This window comes from Nuphar pumila, chromosome 13 (assembly GCF_984573655.1).
Source record: "Nuphar pumila chromosome 13, dmNupPumi1.hap1.1, whole genome shotgun sequence".
NCBI lineage: Eukaryota > Viridiplantae > Streptophyta > Magnoliopsida > Nymphaeales > Nymphaeaceae > Nuphar > Nuphar pumila.
This window is the reverse complement of record NC_143261.1, coordinates 474,714-496,072: the sequence shown is the minus strand read 5'-3', so window position 1 is coordinate 496,072 and position 21,359 is coordinate 474,714. Positions and strand designations below refer to the sequence as shown.

General features: G+C 39.5%; 1 protein-coding gene across 2 annotated transcripts in view; it reads left to right on the top strand.

Annotated features, from left to right (window-relative positions):
* Window positions 1-6,125: 6,125 nt before the first annotated feature.
* LOC149817426 (guanine nucleotide exchange factor SPIKE 1-like) overlaps window positions 6,126-21,359 on the top strand; it is a 224,570-nt gene continuing 209,336 nt past the window's right edge. For both annotated transcript variants that reach the window (XM_089985904.1, XM_089985903.1), the window contains exons 1-4: window positions 6,126-6,641; window positions 20,110-20,193; window positions 20,683-20,845; window positions 20,966-21,096. In XM_089985904.1, the coding sequence (XP_089842030.1) occupies window positions 20,113-20,193; window positions 20,683-20,845; window positions 20,966-21,096 (375 nt within the window). In that variant the 5' untranslated portion in view covers window positions 6,126-6,641; window positions 20,110-20,112. The remainder of the gene's footprint in view (window positions 6,642-20,109; window positions 20,194-20,682; window positions 20,846-20,965; window positions 21,097-21,359) is intronic.

Sequence of the window (21,359 nt, the reverse complement as noted above, 5' to 3'; positions counted from 1 at the left end):
AGTGAAAAGCAAGAAGTAAATGATTCAAATCGATTGAATTCCCATTTTTTTTAGTGTAAAATGCACTCATATTTATAGTTGAAAGATTCCATACGTTGAGAGTATGAAAGGGTGTCAAAACCGTCCATTTTGAACGATCAAAACGTTTGAAAAATGAAAAGATACGCCTTTTTGAAGTTTCAGAAAAATGACAAAATTAGTCGCTTGAAACATTAGTTAGTCGACTAATAGTAAGTTATTAGTCGACTAATGTTTGTTAATCGAGCCGTTTGAAAATCTGAACTTTTGAAACTTAGTCGACTAGAGAAAAACTAGTCGACTGATAATATCATCAGTAGACTGAAAAACCTTTCAGTCGACTGCTGCTAAAATCTTCTGAAAAACAAACATTCTGTCTGGTCGACTAATAAAAGCATTAGTCGACTGCTGCTAAATTTTTAGAAAACACATGTTTTGTTCAGTCGACTGATAAAACCATTAGTCGACTCCTGCTAATTTTCTAGAAAACAGACATTCTGTCCAGTCGACTGATAAAACCTTTGGTCGACTAATTTGATAAAAATGACTTTTTAGAAAATATGGCGCGAAAGGATTAGTCGACTGGTAAGTTTATTGGTCGACTAATAAACATGAAAATTTAATAAAAGAGTTTTCTAAAAAGATTTTCAAGAGGGTTCTTTTTAGAAAAGTTTTTCTAAAGACTTTTAAGGTGAAATGCAACCTAAATATGCACTCTAAGTAAGGCTCTTACAAGAATCTAAGACTTTTAATGAATTAAACATTTGCACACTAGTCTTCAAAGATTCTTCATCGAATTCTTCAATTTCTTCATAGCCTTAGCTGAAATGCAGTTGATTCTACTTGCTCATCATCAAAACCTTGTTCTTAAAGTATCATGTATGGCTTCATTGTCGTAACAGATTCCATACAAAAGACTGGGGTATCAACAAGTCAACGATGAATAGTGGTGTGTGCGTAAAGGGTACCAACTATGATGAAAATGAACATGACTACTACAGTGTTATAAAAGAAATAATGAAGTTGACTTACTTAGGCACAAATAATAGCTTAACTTTATTCAAGTGTCAATAGTTTGATCCCACCGCAACAAGAGTCGACAAAGTCTCAGGCATTGTGGAGGTGAATCATAAATTAATGTTTGGAACATATGAATCATTCATATAAGCCTCGGAAGCTCAACAAGTTTACTATACTTCATATTCGAGTACAAGGAAGTCAAATAGAAATGAATGGTGGGCAGTTTGTAAGTTGAAGTCTAAACTATACCCCGAGTATGATCAGTTACATGAAGACAAGATTGTTGAAGAGGGTGATTACTATCAATCAGATGATATGCATGACTTCTCTTATGGTCACGATGTCCCACATGGTATTCATGTCATATCTTCATTGTCTGATGACACATGCATGGAAGATTGTGATCCAAATGATATACAAAGTGGATGGGCGCTAAATAAAGAAGAGAATAAGAAGATGATGATGACGAAGAGGAGGAGGAGGATGAGGAAGAAGAAGAGCATGAAAGTCAGACAAGTGATGATTAATCATTCACGAGCTAGTGAAATATATCTTGTAATACATACTTGAATGATTAGAATGATTTGAATGTATTGCAATCCATTGTATTGATTTGAATATATTAAAATGTATTGCATGTCTCAGATATTTTTTGAATTGATTATGTATGTTTGATAGGTATAGAATTATGAATTGAATGCACATGTAACATGTTAGAATTATTTGAATGTATTGCAATATTTGAATGTCTTGCATGAAGTTTGTTCAATTTGATCTGAATGATTAGAATAATTTGAATGTATTGTATTGATTTGAATATATTGAAATGTATTGCAATGTTTAAATGTCTTGCATGAAGTTTTTTTCAATTTGATATGAATGGTTAAAATAATTTAAATGTATTAAAATGTATTATATTGATTTGAATATATTGAAATGTATTACAATGTTTAATGTCTTGTATGAAGTTTTTTTCAATTTGATCTGAATGATTTAAATGTATTGTATTGATTTGAATATAATGAAATGTATTACAATGTTTGAATGTCTTGCATGAAGTTTTTTTTCAATTTGATCTGAATGATTAGAATGTATTGAAATGTATTGTATTGATTTGAATATATTAAAATGTATTGCAATGTTTGAATGTCTTGCATGAAGTTTTTTTCAATTTGATCTGAATGATCTGAATGTTTAGAATGATTTAAATGTATTGAACTGATTTGAATATATTGAAATGTATTGCAATGTTTGAATGTCTTGCATGAAGTTTTTTTTCAATTTGATCTAAATGATTAGAATGATTTGAATGTAATGAAATGTATTATATTGATTTGAATATATTGAAATGTATTACAATGTTTGAATGTCTTGCATGAAGTTTTTTTCAATTTGATCTGAATGATTAGAATGATTTGAATGTAATGAAATGTATTGTATTGATTTGAATATATTGAAATGTATTGCAATGTTCGAATGTATTGCTAGTATATTTTTATTTGTTAGAATATGGTTCGTGGAGGATACACTCATCGAGAACCCAGTGGTAGCCAGTCCGAGCCTTCATCTTCACGGGCTCATTCGATATGTATAGCATTTAAATAATTGTATACTTGATTAGTTGAAATGTACATCGTGTGAATTTTTAACTCATTGTTCTGTAGGTGTTGTTTCGCCTACACATGACCCACCTACGCCGGATGCAGGGTCTTCTTAGTATGACCCACGACAAGTAGTTCATATACTGTATATCGATGGTCGACCATAAGTATTTCATCATCACATATCCAGTATCTAACTTATAAAAAGTGTATATTGACAGTCGATTGTTAATGTGCATCTTTTCATATGCAGTGCGAGGTTTGAGCAACAAAAAGTAATACAAGAAATTATGAAGTCATTACTGCATCATCTTTCAGGACCGATAGCGCAATGAAAAGAGTACTCGAGAGAGGTATTGGACAGATTAATTTTCTCATTCATGGTATCTAATCATTTATCATAACAATAAGTCTTTTATATTTATGTGTGCTAACTTTTTGAATGTATTTGTAGGCTTTCCATCGCTTCGCGACTGCAAACGAGGAGAAAGACGAGAGGGTAGTGTTGCAGAAGGTGACTGCCAATCGTTTTGTCGACATGCTGCACAATATGAAGACTGCAGCAAAAAAAATAGCTGGTGGGATAGATGATCCACTGCAGTAGAAGGGCCATGAGTCTCCTACTGTCAGGAGAGATTATTGGGAGGGCATGTGCGATAAGTGGGCGAGCAATGAATTTTGAAACCGTTCAGCAAAAGGTGCACAAAATCGAGCAGCGATGCCCGATGCACAGCTACACACAGGTGGATCTAGAACTTTTGTGAGCCACCAGAAGAAAATCGTAACTCATCAATATATATATATATATATATATATATATATATATATATATTGTCAAATTTGTAAGTATTTCTGCAAACTTATTAATCGATTTTTTTGTTCATGTAACATTGCAGATAGCAGAAAAAGGATGCATTGTGGCTTACAAGGATGTGTTTATTGAAACACATAAACGTAAGAGCACGAGAGATTTTGTATCAGAGAAGGCGAGAGCGACAACAATATGTATTTATTGTATTAATAAACATTATAATATACAAGTTACTTTGAATTATATTATCATAAACATTATAATTCTTAATTCTTAATTCATATTCTAATTATTACTTTGTAGAAGTCATACGAGCATCAAATGATACATCGATATGGCGATGACTCCACTCAACATCCGACTTTTGATCCTGCAGCATGGGTGACTGCTACAGGTGAACCCAAAAAGGGTCGTGTGTTCGGGTTTGAGAGTAACATGAACACCACACCAGTCATTGCCTCCTGTAGCCCGAGCTCACAGAGTTCTCTCGCCAGCATCAACTCCCAACGTCCTATTGACCTTGCTATGTTTTGGGATCTTGTCTGTCAACGTCTTGAGGACAAAATGTAACACTTTTTAAATGAAGCCATTCCCAACATTGTCCGTAATGAGTTGTGCAAATTTTTTTCAGGACAGGGGAACTTCATCTGCATTCAACATGAGATCAGGTGCCCGTCAGGTATGCATGATTGAATTACTATAATTTTTTCTTATAATTTTGTTAATGTCCTTCAGTTTATTACTAGTCTATGTGTCGTTAATTCAGCCATTTACTGTGTTGCATTAGATTATGTGGATTGCATATAATTTATTTCATTATGTTTTGTTTATAAATACTAACATCTTGGTTCTCTTTCGTAGGATGCTGGAGATGATCAACATAGATGAGCTGATTGAGGCATGGAGGGAGGGGCAAATCAAGAAAATGAAGAGGATGATGCCCAAAATCTTTGGCGATGATTAGATTTTTTTGTTTAATTTGTTTGACAAACTTGTAATTAATTATAACTTCGCAAGGACTGTATTTGGTTGTTAAAGTTTGCTTAACTTAGCATTTGTATTTAATTTGTATGTATTTTTTATGTGTATTGTTTTTTTATAAGCAGGATATATGAATTGTACGAGAAATTTTTATCGAGTTTCAAAATATTTCAAAAAAAAAAAATTAAATTTTTTATTACAAATTAGCGACAGAGATTATCCGTCGCCGATTTGAAGCAGACATCGATTTGTGATAGAATTTAAATCGTCGCTAATATCCGTTGCCACATTTCAACAAAAATTAGCAACGGATACTTATCCGTCGATGAATAATAGCGACAGATTAAAGTCTGTCGCATAACCAAATCGGTCTCTATTTAACGATGAATTCACGCCGTACATAATTTGTCGCTAAGCCGTCACAATATAACGATGGATAAATTCTGCCGCAATTTAGCGACTAGGGTTATGCTACAGGTGATATACGTCGCTAGTCCATCGCAAAGATGTACAATGATGGATTAGCGACAGACTAGCGACGTATAGAATCTGTCGCCAATACACATTTTCCTTGTAGTGAAACCTCGACTCGAGATGACGGCAAAGGCTGCTATTTCGGTGGTAAAGTTTGCGTCGTCAAAGGGAGCTCCTGTTACAACAAATGATGCAAAAGTTTATTGCTTAGGGTGAAAATAAAACGTTTGGACTTTGAAGAATTAACATCATCTTCGACTTTTAGGATGAAAAATATTTTTGTCATTTTCTCGAACCGTCATCTCTTTGCGAGAATAACAAAAAATGGTACTTAAGTCTTTGCAATCATATCAGACTCCGATGCTAAGTGATGACGACACACAGAAATACAAGCCCCATGTGCTTATAGTAACTAATGGCCGTCTTCGAGGGAGAACACACAACACCCTCTCTACTTGTAATTGGGTAATCGTGATAATCTGTCAAAAGGGCCTTGACTGTCATTATTTATCACACCAAGGTAATCAGCACCCAAAACTCTTCACAGACGTTCTTATGTCGAGTTATGAGTAGCGTTACTTTAGCAGCCAGCAGCCATAATATAATTAATGATGGCCATCTAAAAAAGCGAACAACACGACAAATTGGAAGTTGGAGGGTTTTGGGTGTTGTTCGTCTTGAAGATGTCAATAAAACTTTGAAATTTGATAAACTAATTCTCACTAAGGACCGTCAAATCAGATCGAGGTGGGGGGTTTTAGTGGAATGTGGAGTCAAACGGGGTAATCAGGCATTTTAGAGTTTTAAACTCGTCAATCAGTCTAAAAATGAGAAAAAATAGAAACCAAAACCACAGTGGCAATTTGGAGAATTCCGGGGGGTTGCAGGGGCTGACCGACCTGACGGGGTGATAGCGAGGGAACAGCCCGTGAAGTGACCGGCGGGCCCAGAGGGGACTGTCCAAAACTGACACCCGTTTGGTGGTGTGTTGGTTGCACTCCCCAGTCTCTCTCTCCTTGAGATAGAGGTTCGAATTTCCAAGCCGTCCCTTGCTGTATGATTTTTGCAGCGGATTTCATTTTCGGTCATCATAACACGCACATTATTCGTTCGATCCGCCGTTTTCTTTTTTTTCATCCCCCCCCCCATTCGCGCGGCGCCTCTCCGTCTCTTTTCTCTTCCCTCCTTCCCCGGTCGATGGGTGCGGTGATTCTTAAGAGATTGCAGGCCGACTCATCCTTTTATCTTCTTTCCTGATCCTTTTTTTTAAAATAATTTTTTGATGAGCTGGTCCTCACACATTTACTTGATCCTCTTGCTTAATCCACCAGTTTGGGTGGCATGGGCGATACATCTGTAAAAGCCCTACCTTTTTAGTTTTTTACCTTTTCTCTCTCACACATCCCCCCTCATCGTCCACGGATCTTCCTGTTTTCTTCACTGAAGAGTCAACACACAAGTTCTCGGCCGTCTTGCCCTACTTTTTTTTTCATTTATTTTCTTCTATTGTTTTTTCCATCTTCTTCTCTGTTCAGTGCAAACGCAACCGTACCTTCCCATTTTCGTATTCGTTTATCTGCTCGTCGCGCGAAGGAGGAGGTCTTGTCTGAGAGGATTAGCAGGAGGGATGGCCTCCGTCCTTGCGGGGCCACGGATCTCGCGAACCAAGGAGCTATAGAGGAAGGACGCACACCCGCACACCCCGCCCCTCTGTATGTCCGCTTGACACTGACAAAGTACGCCATCCCTCTTCTTCTTCTTCTTCCACTTTTGTGTGCACGGTGAATCTTTAAAGTGCGTTTAGATAGATGATGACATTGGCACCGTTTCCTCCTCGAAGGAAGGGACCCTGATGTTCCTTCTGATCGATCTCTCTCACAAATTTTGCTTTTCTGACGTAGATCTGATCAGGGAAGACGTCGAAGATCGTAATGGATTTCTTTGCCTCTCTTCTGCTTGATGTTGTCTTTTATTTTCATTTTGTTTTTTTATGTTCCCTTTGTTCTGCAACGAGAGTAAATCAGGTGGCACCCGACTCGATATCCAAGGATGAATGATTAGAGCGTGATGCAATGCAGTATCGAACTTGCTAGTGATTAGGACGTGGATGTGTCCTCGTATAGATCTTTGGGACTGTGATCCATGTAGAACAAATCGGGAAGGAGGGTGGAGGACAAATGGATTATCGATATGTTTTGTATTCCACTCTTATCATACTTGGCAGCCATCTATACAAGCTGAAGAACAGGCACCATTTGTTTTTATCTCTGGCCAAACGGCTTTTTCTCTTTTTCCTCTTCCATACGGTCTCGGTCTTGCAATAAGAAAATTTCGTGTTTCAACGACTATTGTTTGCACTGGACTTTAACATTTATATGTTTCCCAACTAAAGTTACTCAGATAGATCAAACATAGAAACTGCCCGGCATCTCTATGTATAATTGTTGGACCAGCTATTCTCCCATAAACATCACCATTCACGTAGACATGCATACTTCAAAAAAGTAATGAAGAACTGTGCACCTCTTTTGGATAGGTTGCATTGGTTCTAGATGAGAAACTGGTTGCCCTTGCCAGCTAACATGTAGATACCGATTCAAAGGAAGCATACGTTATTACGTTGTCTAATTTTGATTTTCTAAAGAGCAATCCAAGCTTTATACTTGGTCAACAATCGTGAGATTGTGGAGTTTTTTTTTCCCGGGGTGTGGGGTGTTTGGGAGGGGAAGAGCTGAGAAATCAGACATGAATTTGGCTGGGTATAAGTTGAAATCAAAGATGAATGACAGAGGGGAACTACCCTTTGTCAACCAAAGTATGCAATGGTTTCGTTAGGCCACCACTGGCCTCCACGCCACCGTCCCTTTCCCGCCGGACAGCCTCCCCACTGTCCCCGCATCCCTCTAGTTTCTGCGCTTCACCCAGCCCCAGCCAGAGAACACCTCTCCCTGCCGCCCCTTCTCTGGCCTCCTCCACCACCACCATCCCGGGCCTCCCCACTGCCATCCCCAGCATCCACCACTGTCGGACAACCTCCCCATCGCCCCCTCCTCCCTCTCGTTTCTGTGCTTCACCCAGCCCCAGCCAGAGGATGCCTCTCCTTGCCGCTCCTTCCCTGACCTCCCTACTGCTGGACGACCTTCTCGCTGCCCCTCTCCGTCTTTGCATGCTGCTGCTCTCTCTCTCTCTTAACTGCGCTCCACCCAGACCTAGACAAACACTCTTTCTCCCTCTCGTTTTTGATGACCTTTAGAGAATTAACTTGCTTTTCATCAGTAATTCTCGATTTTGCTATTATTTCAGCTGCATACTTAGTCTGTGACATGAAATGACCACGAGGTGAATATGCTACTTCGATACCTATGTCACGGGGATTCAACAAGATAGGTGCCGCACCCGCATCGACGCGATGCGGGTGGGGGCACCCGGTGCAATCAACCCGACCCTGGGTGCGGTCAACGCACCCATGGTACATGTCATACTAACTTGAAAAATAGGGAGTGAGGCGTCCTTAGACCACCGTCACTCAGAGTCAGGGAGGTCCAGGTCATCAAACAATACGGTAGGCCTTAGTTGCTGCAATGATAGGAATTACAATCCAAATGTACCCATGCACCGAATATCTCTCAATCCTTTGAAGGTCGTGCCTTAGGTTGGGATCGATTAGTAGGTACTACAAAAAATATACAATTTGTATAATGAACACCGTAGTATACTCTAGCTAACACGATGACAAATACCACTGCATACCTAGACGTGTAAGACTATCGAAACATAATACTAACCCTACCGACTTACTAACATAGTTAGTTGTGATTTATTTGAGATTATGATCATGTTATTCTTACTATTATTTCATTATTGAGATTATGATCACGCCATTCATGTTGTTATTAAGATTGTGAATGATGCAACTTTTTTAATAAAGTATTTTAAAAATATATTTTCAATAAAAATATTTGTGTAAACCGTGCATCAAATAATAAAAACCGGTTCACACTAGTGGTGAAGTTCGGGTCGATCTCAAAGAACGGGAAAAACACTTTATATTTCATAGAAAACTAAGCTACTCTTTATTGCCTTGAAAATAAAAATAATTAATTAAATAAATGAGAGTGCGCCCCCCTGCAGAGGGCTTAAACAAATAAAAATAAAGTGCCTTATTACAGACCCAAATTGAATTAAATTAAAATAAACAACCTACATGAGACATTTGTCACTTGGGGTTGTATCAAACTACCCTCTCTCTGGTGGAACCAAAGTGTGAATGGGTGACGTGGGCGGCTCCATCTTAATTATGGGTAATTAGTAGTGATACTGTCATATTTTATGAGGTGATATGGCTCAATAGCCCCATACCCCCATAGGACAGTATATCATGACAAGGTCTTGCCCAACCCAAATCACGTGTTTCTCAAATAAGACCTTGCCAGTAAAGGCTAATAACCATAATCTTAATGTGTGGTTGTTAGTATATGTAGTGAGACTTCCTCTCAGACTGTGGGGTCGCAACCCACCGAAGCTCTCATTAGAACACTAATGCCTTCTGCAGTTAGTACATACCATACATAAGTTAAATGATGTTCATCATGCCTCAATGCACATGTATTAAAAAAATAAAATAAAATAATAAATAATATAACAATAAAATATATTTGGATCCACAGTTGGACCCATATGGATCCAACCTGCGGACCCAAACAGTCGTTGAGTCGCAGATCCAAACCGCAGATGGATCACGGGTCACAGACCCGGTCGATCCACACCTCGCACACCCTGTGCGTTAAGTAATAGAAAAAAAACCATACTCGATAGAACTGCAACAAGCGGAAAAGGTTGGAGGCGGGGGGATTGCGCAGCCGCCGGGGGAAGGGGGGAAGGTAAATGATTCCCTTCCTTTCCAGGGGCCACCCTCCCTATATTACTCCCCTCTCCTCACCCTCTTCCTCCCGAGCTCTCTCTTTCCCTCTTTGTTTACCCAACTTCCTCCTCTCTCTCTCTCCTCTCTCGATTTCCCGCTCGACGGTGGAGCAATCGACACCAGCGACCTCCCCAACCGCGGTAGTCTCTCCTCCTCTTCACCGAAAGAGGTAAGATCTCTGTAAAAAATTTTATTGGGTATTGAATGTGTTCGGTCATGTTGAGGTGGGTTACGGGGGAAGCCCTAACCCGAACGGCACAGAGTTTCTTTTCGGGTTCTCGACTGCCGAAAAACCCAAACTTGTGAGCTGAGGGTTTCGTCAGATACGAAATTGGAGCTTGGGGGTTTCTGTCAACCCTAATCCGAAAACCCCAAATCTATGATTTGGGGGTTTCGAATGTCTATTGTAAAGGTATGATCGAAAGGGGGGGAAGGGGGGGGGTAGTTCTTTAAGTTGACATGGTCTCGATGGATTTCACATACGGTCGAACCTGTTTTATGGGTATAAGCAGCGTCGGTATGTGGAAAAGAGACTTTTATGCACTTTAGAAAATTCATGATCTGATCCTGTGTAACGACCCCAACTCATACCCCTTGAAAATGTGCGATTTTTTTTTTTAAACAAGTGCATAAACAATCTCAGAGACTCAGGGTCCTTACAGTTCCAATTTCAGCTGGATAACCACACACCACAATAGAGCTTACACTTATTATCACAATAATCAAACCAGACCTCTTTATTTATGAATAAGAGTGAATCTCAGAGACAAAGTTTTACTCAAATGAAAATAAAGCAACAACTGACTAAGCAAGAAAACTGAAGATAACAGTAAAACTAAAAGATAAAAGAAAGAGTCACTATGTTCACTGTTGAAGCTGTCAAGAACAAAGTGTGACTCTCGTACCCTCCCAGGAGCTAGTCAAACCTCACTGATCCCCGGTTCCTGTGAAAAACCAACAAAGTAGGGTGTTAGAACCGAAATTCTAAGCACGACTACTTCTAAAGAAACCAGGTGAGACAAAGAACATGGATAAGATTTCATGTAATAATTTGAGTGGGTGCAGATATAACAATTTGCAGCGTTTAAGAAATCACGCATGCAACAAATTTCGTATACTCACTAGGAAGGAACAATAAAGCAGTAGCATATAGCAAGAACTAAGTAACCAAGTCTTTAAGCATGCATTTAGGAAGTAAATAACATACACTCACCATCATATCATGATTTAGAGAACAATTCAAATATGCATGATCTAGTGCATAACAGGAAAATGCATGAATCATTTTATTATCTTACCTTTAAGTTCCTTTTTTCCTTTTCATACGCATGCCATATTAAATGCATACAACTTTAAGTTCCTCTTTTTAATTACCATTGCTCGCGGATACACCAAACGGGTACAATATTCGAGGTTAAATTAGGTTCACAGGGTAGCTTAGCACACAATTTGTATTTTATTACTGAGTTTCAACTTAGCCCTCGACTGAATCACCTTGAAAACATTAGGCCTCCACATCTAATGTCGGGGACACAAGGGACACCCCACGCCCACATCTGTCACTTCTTTGGTACCAAAACAATCACAGTTGTAACAAACATACCACCTCCAGGTAAAGTGGCGGGTTCTCCCTAAAACCGTGGACAGGAGAAGGAACTTCAATATCGGGTTCAGGGGACAAAAATAAAGCACACGGAGTTTTTGTATCCTCACAATCTCCCCAAGACCGGATCTCTAAGATATATTCTCTAGATGGAAGATTCCAGAACATATATTACAATGTTCTTATTTATTATATTTTTATTAAAGGCAATTCTTTAAGTTTGCAACACCATATGCAAAAGTAGAGTGAAAACTCGCATCCTCCCTTGCAGGGACCCTTACGGGACTCCAGCCCGTGAGGACAACAGGAACAGTGTAGTAGTGTGTCATACCAACTTGTGTGGTTTAAGTGATGCAGTCAAAACATATGTGAAAAGAAACCAAATCCCCCCGGCTCCAGGCCGGTGATGGTCCATTAGGCCATCAATACATCACATATCAAAACCAAAGTAGTGTTTTATTCCTAAAAATTGGCCAAAGTGCCAAATGCATGTGCACTCATGCAAACATAAACTCAATCATATGCATCCACACTATGTATGTTAGCCACGTCACATACATGTATCAACCAATGCATATATGTTTTGAGTGCATGAGTGTGCACATAATTTACACATTCTCATCAAGCATACATGCTCACAAAAATATCAATAACCAATCCATGATCACATTCATGATTGCACAACCAGTACAATGAAATGCTAAGATAACATTTCACATATTCACGGAGCATAAGCGTAAGTTTCTACATATGCTAGAGAAGTTGGTCAGGCTTATCAACCCCGGGCCTAACATCCTCCCAGCTGAATATCCAACTCAGTCCAGCCGATCGAGCCCGTCAACCAACCCAACTATACATATATGTTGTAGGAACAGAACTGAAAAAAAAATCAAGCATAAGCAATATTTCCATTTATTTCACATGAGTGGAATTAGTATGATGGACAGTACTAATCATGGCAAACGTAGTTAGCTTAATGCACGTGTATCAACACGCATTCCAACTGTCTATCTCACGATTTCCATGTCAGAACAACCAACACATGCAGTTTTATAACAGGAATATTATATTCTGTTCAGCACTGAAGCACCCCATAGAAGTGGGTACCTAAAACATATTTTCCCAGTCAAAATTTTCAGTTGGGCACCATTCAGATTTCCCCTTTTTTTTTAATTCTGGACAGAAGGGTCGATTCTTTCTGATTTAACTAGGCCATAAACTATACCCAGCATGAATCTTAAACAAAACACGATGCCCAAATTTTTATGCAGCAACTTAATCTAAGCAGAACTAAGCCTTCAACCAAAATTAAAAATAAAATCAGCCCTTGTGGATTCAACATACACAGCGTACCTATTTTTCCTTTTTTCGATTTCATGCCCAGTCGATCGCTCGGTTGGGCCTGCTATCATGGCTGAGGCCTGATCAACCAACCGAACCAGGTTCGGTTGGTCCATCAGCCACCACCCACGAAACCTAAATGGCCCAACACGTATTTTTCTTTTTGAAAAACAATAAAAACACAGGAAAAAATGACAGAATACAGGTAGTTCCTGTATTACTCAAAAAGGGTTCCCATGGACCCTCATCTCAAAGAATTACACGAGATCGAAACCACATTCGATCCCTCGCCTAGATCCAAGAGAAGCACCGTACCTCTTTCGATGGTTTTTCCAGTGATCGAGGACAGCCGTTGCAGGAGAAGGGTCGGTTGAGGTCGATCTCTCCGCTGTCGAGCTCGGGTCGAGGGGGAACAGCGAGAAGGAGGAAGGAGCTTCGCTTGACAAGAGTAGCGTATATGCCTGCCGCGGGTAGGAAGTCGTCGGCGATGGTGGCTCCGACGATGCGCACAAGAACGAGAGGGAGATGAGAGGGAGATGAGAGGGAGAGAGAACGAGGGTGAATGAGAAAAAAAAAGGAGCCGAGTGAAGAGGGCGAGACCTTCTCCATCCCCCTTTTATCGCACTGAACCCCCTCCCCTCTCTCCGAGAAACGCGGAGTCGGTTACACCTTCTGTAACCCCCCCCCCCCCTTCGATCTTTGCAAGAATCGTGCCCTAGGCACGATTCTTGTTTTTCTTTGTTTTATAAAGTGCAACCCGGGTCTGAGCCCTGCAACTCGGAATCCGAATCGGGATTTGGATCCGGGCTAAAATAGGGATGTGGATCCGGTCACGCAAATAATGGTGGATCCACGAGTTGGATCCAATTGGGTCCAACTGTGGATTAGACCCAAAAATATAATGATTTTTCTTTATTTCTGACCTTATTTTTTTATGATTTTATATATATTACAATATATGTATATGAATATATGGATCTAGAAGGTGGATCCTAGACCCATCTACGCCCTATTTTAAATAGTTATCACTTGGATAATTTAATTAATTAAAATTATAGAACTTATATACATATAAGTTTATACGAGATAAATATATACGTAAAGATTCCTTTATGGGTCCTGGATCCGAAACTTGGATCCCAGGCCCAACTCACCATATTATGAAATTTGTATATAATATTTCTAAATAAATGCCTAAAAAATTGTGGTTATTACATCTTGTCCTCAATTTTGCTTGAAATTCACGGGTTATACCTGTGTATGTCTCTTTTTCCCGGCATTTTCATATTTTTTTTGTTATTTTGGAAATAAAACCCTAGAACCTAAGCAATACGAGAGACAAGACTATTTTTTTTTTTAATTTTTGAGAAATAATTACAAAAAGAGAGGTTTTATGAAAATTCAGGTTTTGATTTTTTTAGAATTTTCTTCAGAAAATGGGTTTGGGTCCAGATTTTGAGAAAATATTCAAGTTTTGAACCTTGAACCGAGAAATATGGAGTCGTGGATCCAAATGGAAACCGGATGGGCTGTCTGAGCCTTTCAAAAATTATTTTTGGTATTTTTAGAGATTTAATTTGGAAATTGGATAACGAGGCTCAGATTGGGATTTTCGCACAGGATCCGGATCCGAAATCGAGTCAGATATATAAAAATGGATTTAGTTTCAGTAAAACCTGCGAAATAAACTGAAATTTGGATTTAAAACTGACTCAATTACTCAAAAAAATGGAATAAGGGGCAAACATGGAATATTTAAAAGATTTTGAAAAATTTGAGGTGTTCACACCAAGGCTTGTGAGAACATGGTTTCCGAGAGTGTCGTGTCCACCCTGAATCTGAAAACGGAAAAGTTGTCCCAACCATACAAGATGGCGTGGTTCAAAAGAGGGAATGAGGTTCCCATTACCCAGCATTGTCTAGTTCGGTTCTCTTTGGGGGCGCATTACCATGATGAGGTGTGGTGTGATGTAGCACCTATGAGTGCGTGTCATATTCTGTTGGGATGTCCTTGACAATTTGATCGCAAGACCATTCACGATGGCAGTAGGAACACATAGTCATTTATTTTTAAGGGTCATAAAATAATCCTTCTCCCTGTCAATGAGATCGATTTTCCCACTGTGGATAAACCCGAGTGAGTTTCCCGGTTGCGGGCCTATCATACCGAACTTTCTTGAGCCATTATAGGGAGGATGGTTATTGTTATGCCCGTGTGGCCAAACCGTCTATGAGTACGTCGTTGCCTGTTCCCGTGGACATCGCACCCTTTGTCGAGGAGTTTCACGATATTATGCCAGACGACCTTCCTGATGGCCTACCTTCGATGAGGGTGGTGTAACATGCCATTGATTTGGTCCCGGGGTCGAGTCTACCTAATCTCCCCGCGTATCACATGAATCTATTTGAGCATGCCGAGCTCTTGAGACAGGTTCAAGAGTTACTGCAAAAGGGTTTCATTCGTGAGAGTGTGAGCCCTTGTGCAGTGTCTGCCCTTCTCACTCCTAAGAAAGATGGATCCATGCGCATGTGTGTCAACAGTAGAGCGATCAATCACATCACTGTCAAGTACCTTTTCCCCATTCCTCGGTTGGATGACATGTTTGATATGTTTGGCTGGGGCCTCCATTTTCTCCAAAATCGATTTAAAAAGTAGGTACCACCAAATCCGTATCTGAGAGAGGGATGAGTGGAAAATGACATTCAAGACCCGTGATAGGTTGTATGAGTTATCGAATGCCCCGAGTACTTTCATGAACATGATGACGCAAGTGTTGCGTCCGTGTATAGGGAAGTTCATCGTAGTATATTTTGATGATATCTTGGTTTATAGTTCTTCATTGTCTGATCATTTGAATCATTTGCGTCAAGTCCTCGAGATCTTAAGGAAGGAGAAGCTGTATGTGAATGCCAAGAAGTGTGAGTTTATGACGTTAAGTGTTGTATTTTTGGGTTTTATTGTGTCGTCTGATGGAGTGAAAGCGGATCCCGCCAAAGTCCGTGCGATTATAGAATGGCCTACCCCAAGGACTATAGGAGAGATTCGTAGTTTCCACGGGCTAGCCACTTTATACCGTCGTTTCGTGAGAAACTTTAGCACCCTCATGGCCCTTATCACAGAATGCCTAAAGGGTACTGGTTTCCATTGGACTCCGGTCGCGGGCAAAGCTTTCACGCTCATCAAAGAGAAAATGATTAGTGCCCCTGTCCTAGCCCTTTTTAATTTTAGCGCAGTCTTTGAGGTTGAGTGTGACGCCTCTAAAGTGGGAATTGATGCCGTCTTGAGTCAGAACCTCAAGCCCATTGCTTTCTTTAGTGAAAAGCTGACTCAAGTGAGGTGCTAGTATTCCACTTATGATGTCGAGTTGTATGCCGTTATGCAAGCCCTTCGTTACTGGAGGCATTATCTCATTTATAAAGAGTTCGTCTTGTACACGGATCATGAGGCGTTGAAGTATTTGAATAGCCAAAAGAAGTTGATTGCTAGATATGCCAAGTGAGTCAGTTTCTTGCAAGAGTACACTTTTACGATTCGCCATCAATCAGGTACTCTGAACAAGGTAGCTGACGCACTTAGCAGGAAAAATAGTCTTTTAATGACTATGTCCGTGCATGTCATTGGGTTTGAGCAATGCAAGGAGTTGTACCCAACGAACCCTGATTTTCAGCAGGTCTGGGAAGGGTGCCTCTCCTCTCCCAACACAGCAGACCTACGGTTCGTTATACATAACGGTTACCTCTGTCGAGGTAATAAGTTATGTGTGCCAGCATTCTCTCTTAGGCTACAATTGATTTCCGAGTTACATGAAGGGGGACTAACTGGGCATTTTGGACATGATAAGACATTCACTCTGTTAGATGAACGCTACGTTTGGCCCAAAATGCACAAAGATGTTCTCAAGTTTGTTTAGAGTTGTCGAGTATGTCAAGTGTCCAAGGGTCGACGTCAGAATAGTGGTTTGTACACTCCTTTGCCCATCCCTGAGAGGTCTTGGGAATAGTTTCCATGGATTTTATTGTGGGTCTTCCGAGAACCTCCCGTCGTTTTGATTCCATCTTAGTTATGGTTGATCGATTTTCCAAAATGACTATCTTTGTCCCGTGTAAGTGAACCACTGACGCCTCGTTAGTAGCCTCGTACTACTTCACGGACGTGGCCCGCTTTCATGGATTGCCTCACACGATCACCTCAGATCGTGACACTCGCTTCATGAGTTATTTTTGGAAATCATTATGGGCATTATTGAAAACCTAGCTCTAGTTCAGCAGTGCATACCACCTGCAGACCAATGGCCAAACCGAAGTCGTGAACCGCACCTTGGGGAACCTACTCAGGAGTCTAGTTGGGGAGAATGTCAAAACTTGGGACCTAGTCTTACAGCAAGCCGAGTTTGCCTACAATAATTCCAACAACAAGTCCACAGGCAAGTCTCCTTTTCAAGTGGTTTATGGCCGTTCACCAACCCATGTAGTAGATCTAGCACCTGTGTTTAATCCTCAAGACACAGCCCTAGACACATTTGATGCCGTTGAGTACATGCGTGATATTCACAGACAAGTCAGAGCCAAGCTTGTAGAAAGTTACGAAGTTTACAAAGCCTTTGTGGACCAGGGTCGTCGAGATGTCCAGTTTCAAGTAGGACAGTTAGTGTGGGTTTACCTACATCCTGAGCGTTTCCCAATAGGTACTTATGGTAAGTTGAGTCCTAAGAAGCATGACCCCTTCAAGATCCTCCAGCGATTGGGTCCGAATGCCTATCTTCTTGAACTGCCCAAAGATTGACACATTTCGCCTATCTTCAATGTGTCTGAACTATATGCTTACTGTGGTGATAACAAGTCGTCAGAGCCGACTTCTTCCCAATGAGGGGAGAATGATGCAGAGCAGGACCGACCCGGATCCATACCGTATGACCCAGGCACGACCAGGGAAGCCAGCTCCAATGGGATGGACGATCGGACCCAGGTGATGGATCCGATCGCGAGTTCGGCACCACGATGCAGGGGCGTGCCCCTGCGCACTTATGCCAAGCGAACGAAGAATTGAAACCGTGCAGCCCACGTCAACAACCCCAACAAGAGCTGAAAGCATCAGGTCTTGGTCCCAGGTTCCGGATCCGAGATCCAGTAGCCTATTAAGTGCCCAACCCTAAGGTTGCGTGCAGTTAGAGAAGTTTTGAAGATTTGCTCTTTTATTTTATTGTTTCTGTTTTGCTGCCAACATTTGTTCTTCTGCACCCATTACTTTCATTCCCTATTTTCTTCATTGTAATTTGTTCCTTTCGATAAATAAGTATAATAGCATCAGAACTCCGATTCTCGCTGCATCATATTCTCATGGATCTTCTAACACTAGGTTGATCCATGTCTTTGTCTAAACATGTTCTTATGACTTGGTATCATTTACATCCAAAAAAAGGTATCATCAATATGCTTTTTGTGATCACATTTCTATGATGATGCATTGCTTGCACATGTGCAATAATGTTGATCAAGGTTATCCGTATCATACGATACAATACAATACATATCGTTACTATGAAGAAAAACGATACGATACGACTTGTATCATATGATACGACTTGTATCGTACGATACTGGCTCAACGCAGTTTTGAGTTTTAAAGGCCTCTTGAGTGCCGACTCTCTCATTTGTGTAGAGGTCATTAGCGGGGAACCCACACACCCTAAGAGTCGTGAGAGCGATTTGGGGGCCGATTCGTGCTCAAGGGAGAGGGTTTTTGCGATTTTCTCAAGTAAGTGCATTTCTACCATTTTTTCACTCAAGAAAGCGGGTTAAGGTAAAAAATCCCTATTCTTTGCTTCTTATTGAGTTTTTTTTGGAGAAAGGTGTGGCTGGTGCTAGAAGTAGTGCCGCCGCAGACACAAAAAAGGAGGAGGAGGAGGGAGTTTTTCGAGAGGAGATAAAGCTAGAAGCTCTACTAAGAGCTTTTTTTTCTTTTATGACTGCCCTTGGGGCATAACCTAACATTCGTACTATTATGACTCCTCAACATTTAGTCATTTAATCGGGCAGGTGAATGGCGCAACTGTCGACATTCGTACCGCTAGTACTTAAGTTTGTTATGTGTGTGTAAACTTGTTGTCGAATATTTATATGTATGTTTATATTTTTATTTGGTGGTTAATTGGTTATGTTTTATTTTAGATCTTTCGATGTCGTCTTCACGTTCATGTCATAGAGATGATCATGTATGGCGATACTGCAGAAGCATGGATGATGTACCATGACCAGGGTCATCATTGAGATGTTTGTTTTGTGGTGCTATTATTAGAGGTGGGTTGCATAGATTTAAGCATCATATTGCAAGTCTTCGTCAAAAAGTACTCCCATGTGGTTCTTCATATATTCCTGTCACTTTTTGTGTTGATGTTATTGTTGAACTAGAGGCAATTGAAAGAAGAAGAAGGTTGCAAAAATGCAAAGAAGAAATACTTCCAACCATTGTTCTAGATTCTGAAGATGATGATGATGATGATGATGATGACCCAATTGCCAAAAAAGAACATGAATATGAAGAGGTGGTGGCACGACAATCGGATGCAACAATGAGGATTTTCTGTCCTAATTCTTTGCCTATAAAAAAATAGGATCTTTATAATTTAGACTTAAGAGATAAAGATTAACGGATAAGACATTGGTTACATATGATGTTTTTAGTTACCATAAACTTTCAATAGTTTAATTATGACTTATGACATTTTAGTATAACTTGAATGTGAATTTAATATTATTAAAGCTTTAATTGTGTTTAAATTATGTAGTTGCCTTTTATTTACATTTTCAGTCACCAGTTGCATGGTTTGTTTCATGTGTTATGATTTTTTAAATTTTTTTTGCTGTTTTATTCTATTTTTTTGGATTTTTTAAAAAATTTATATTAAAAAATTATGATTTTTTACGATACGATACATATCTTATTTTGGGCCCGACCGATACGGGTAACTATATAATACTTACAAACTTGGTTTTGTTAACTCATGATAGTAAGAATGCTCTGATCACCTTCTATGTTTATTCTAGGAAACAACTTTAATTATGTAACATGAATTTTTCTTGATTCCATATGAAGTTTTCCTTAAATTGAAGAATTATGTTTGTTGATATACTGTACATTTTGTCCTTTGTAGTCATTATTTTGTTCCATGCCTTTATAGCCTATAAAAGTGTTTCCATTACGATAAGCCAGAAACAACATATTGCGATGAATATAATTCTATCTGCACTTATTATCTGCCTCAAAAAATGTCTTTTTATGTATTTGCATTTTTTTCATTAGCTGTAATTGAAACAACCTTCTCTTTATCACCTGGATTAGGAAATGGAAGAATTATTGAATGGGCAGCGCTTCAAAAGACTTCCACATCAGTCCTTTGCTGCAGATCTGGAGCGGGATCCATTGGTGTGTCCATCTTTTGGTTCTTTATCAATGGAACTACATATTTATTATGATTGGTCCATCAAATGAAAATTTATGCTCAGTTGTAATTTGTTGTGCATTTGCTCACTGTATTCTTCTATTAGCCCTTCAAATCAATAATTACTATCACGAGATGCAGTATATGCTGGTCGAGTTTTGATGTTACTCGTGGCTTGCCATGTTTGAGGCATTATTGATGTGATTTATCTTTTCTCATAAGATTATTTTATGCCTCTTCATAGCAAGTGAACTGCATGAGAATATTTGACTGGTTATAGAACTAATTCAAGGATTCTATTGTGTCAATTTCTCGTCTTTTTTTCGAATTCTCTTTTTTCCTTTTTCTTAGTAGAAGCTGTTTTGTAGTTTTAGAGAGCTTCTGTCAATAGTGGATGAGTTCACAATTGCTAGATAAGTGTGAGATTTTGATCTGGATTTTGCTCTTGATAATCCTTAGTTTTCTGTTTTCAGCTTAATGAAAACTTGGAACAGTGGCCTCATCTTAATGAGCTGGCTCATTGCTACAAGGCTGACTGGGTGAAAGACATGAGCAAGTATGGGCATTATGAAAGTGTTGGGAGTATATCGTTTCAGAATCAGATTTTTGAAGGGCCTGATACTGATATTGAAACAGGTGATGACTTGTTCTCCTATAGCCTGTCTTAAATATTCTCCTTTTATTTGGATGGCTTGATCTTATTAGCAATGATAATTTCATCTGTGGTCTACTTACTTTGCATTGATCTCATTGCAGAAATGTGTTTGGCTAATGTGCGGCATTTCAGGAATGATGATGCAACTGATGATGATATTCCTAGCACCTCAGGGCGGCAGCTGTCAGAAACTAGCTCTTCTGATGTAACATATTCAAAAAATCTCCAGAAGGTGTTATTAGGAGAAATCTTTCTCTATTTCGAAAAGTTCATATTCTGTTTTTATGTTCACTTTCTTTTTTAATTTTCACTTAGTCCCTGTTTAGATGTGTTGTTATTCATTGTTCACAAACATAAGTAAAAGCACATTATTCAGAGAACCTTTATTGATAATGAAGCAAACTTTTGGACTACAAACTATTGAAACCTAGAATGAAGAAAAAAGGGAGGTAAGTACTATGTAGGAGGGGATAAGTAGTGGTGGCAATGCTGGTG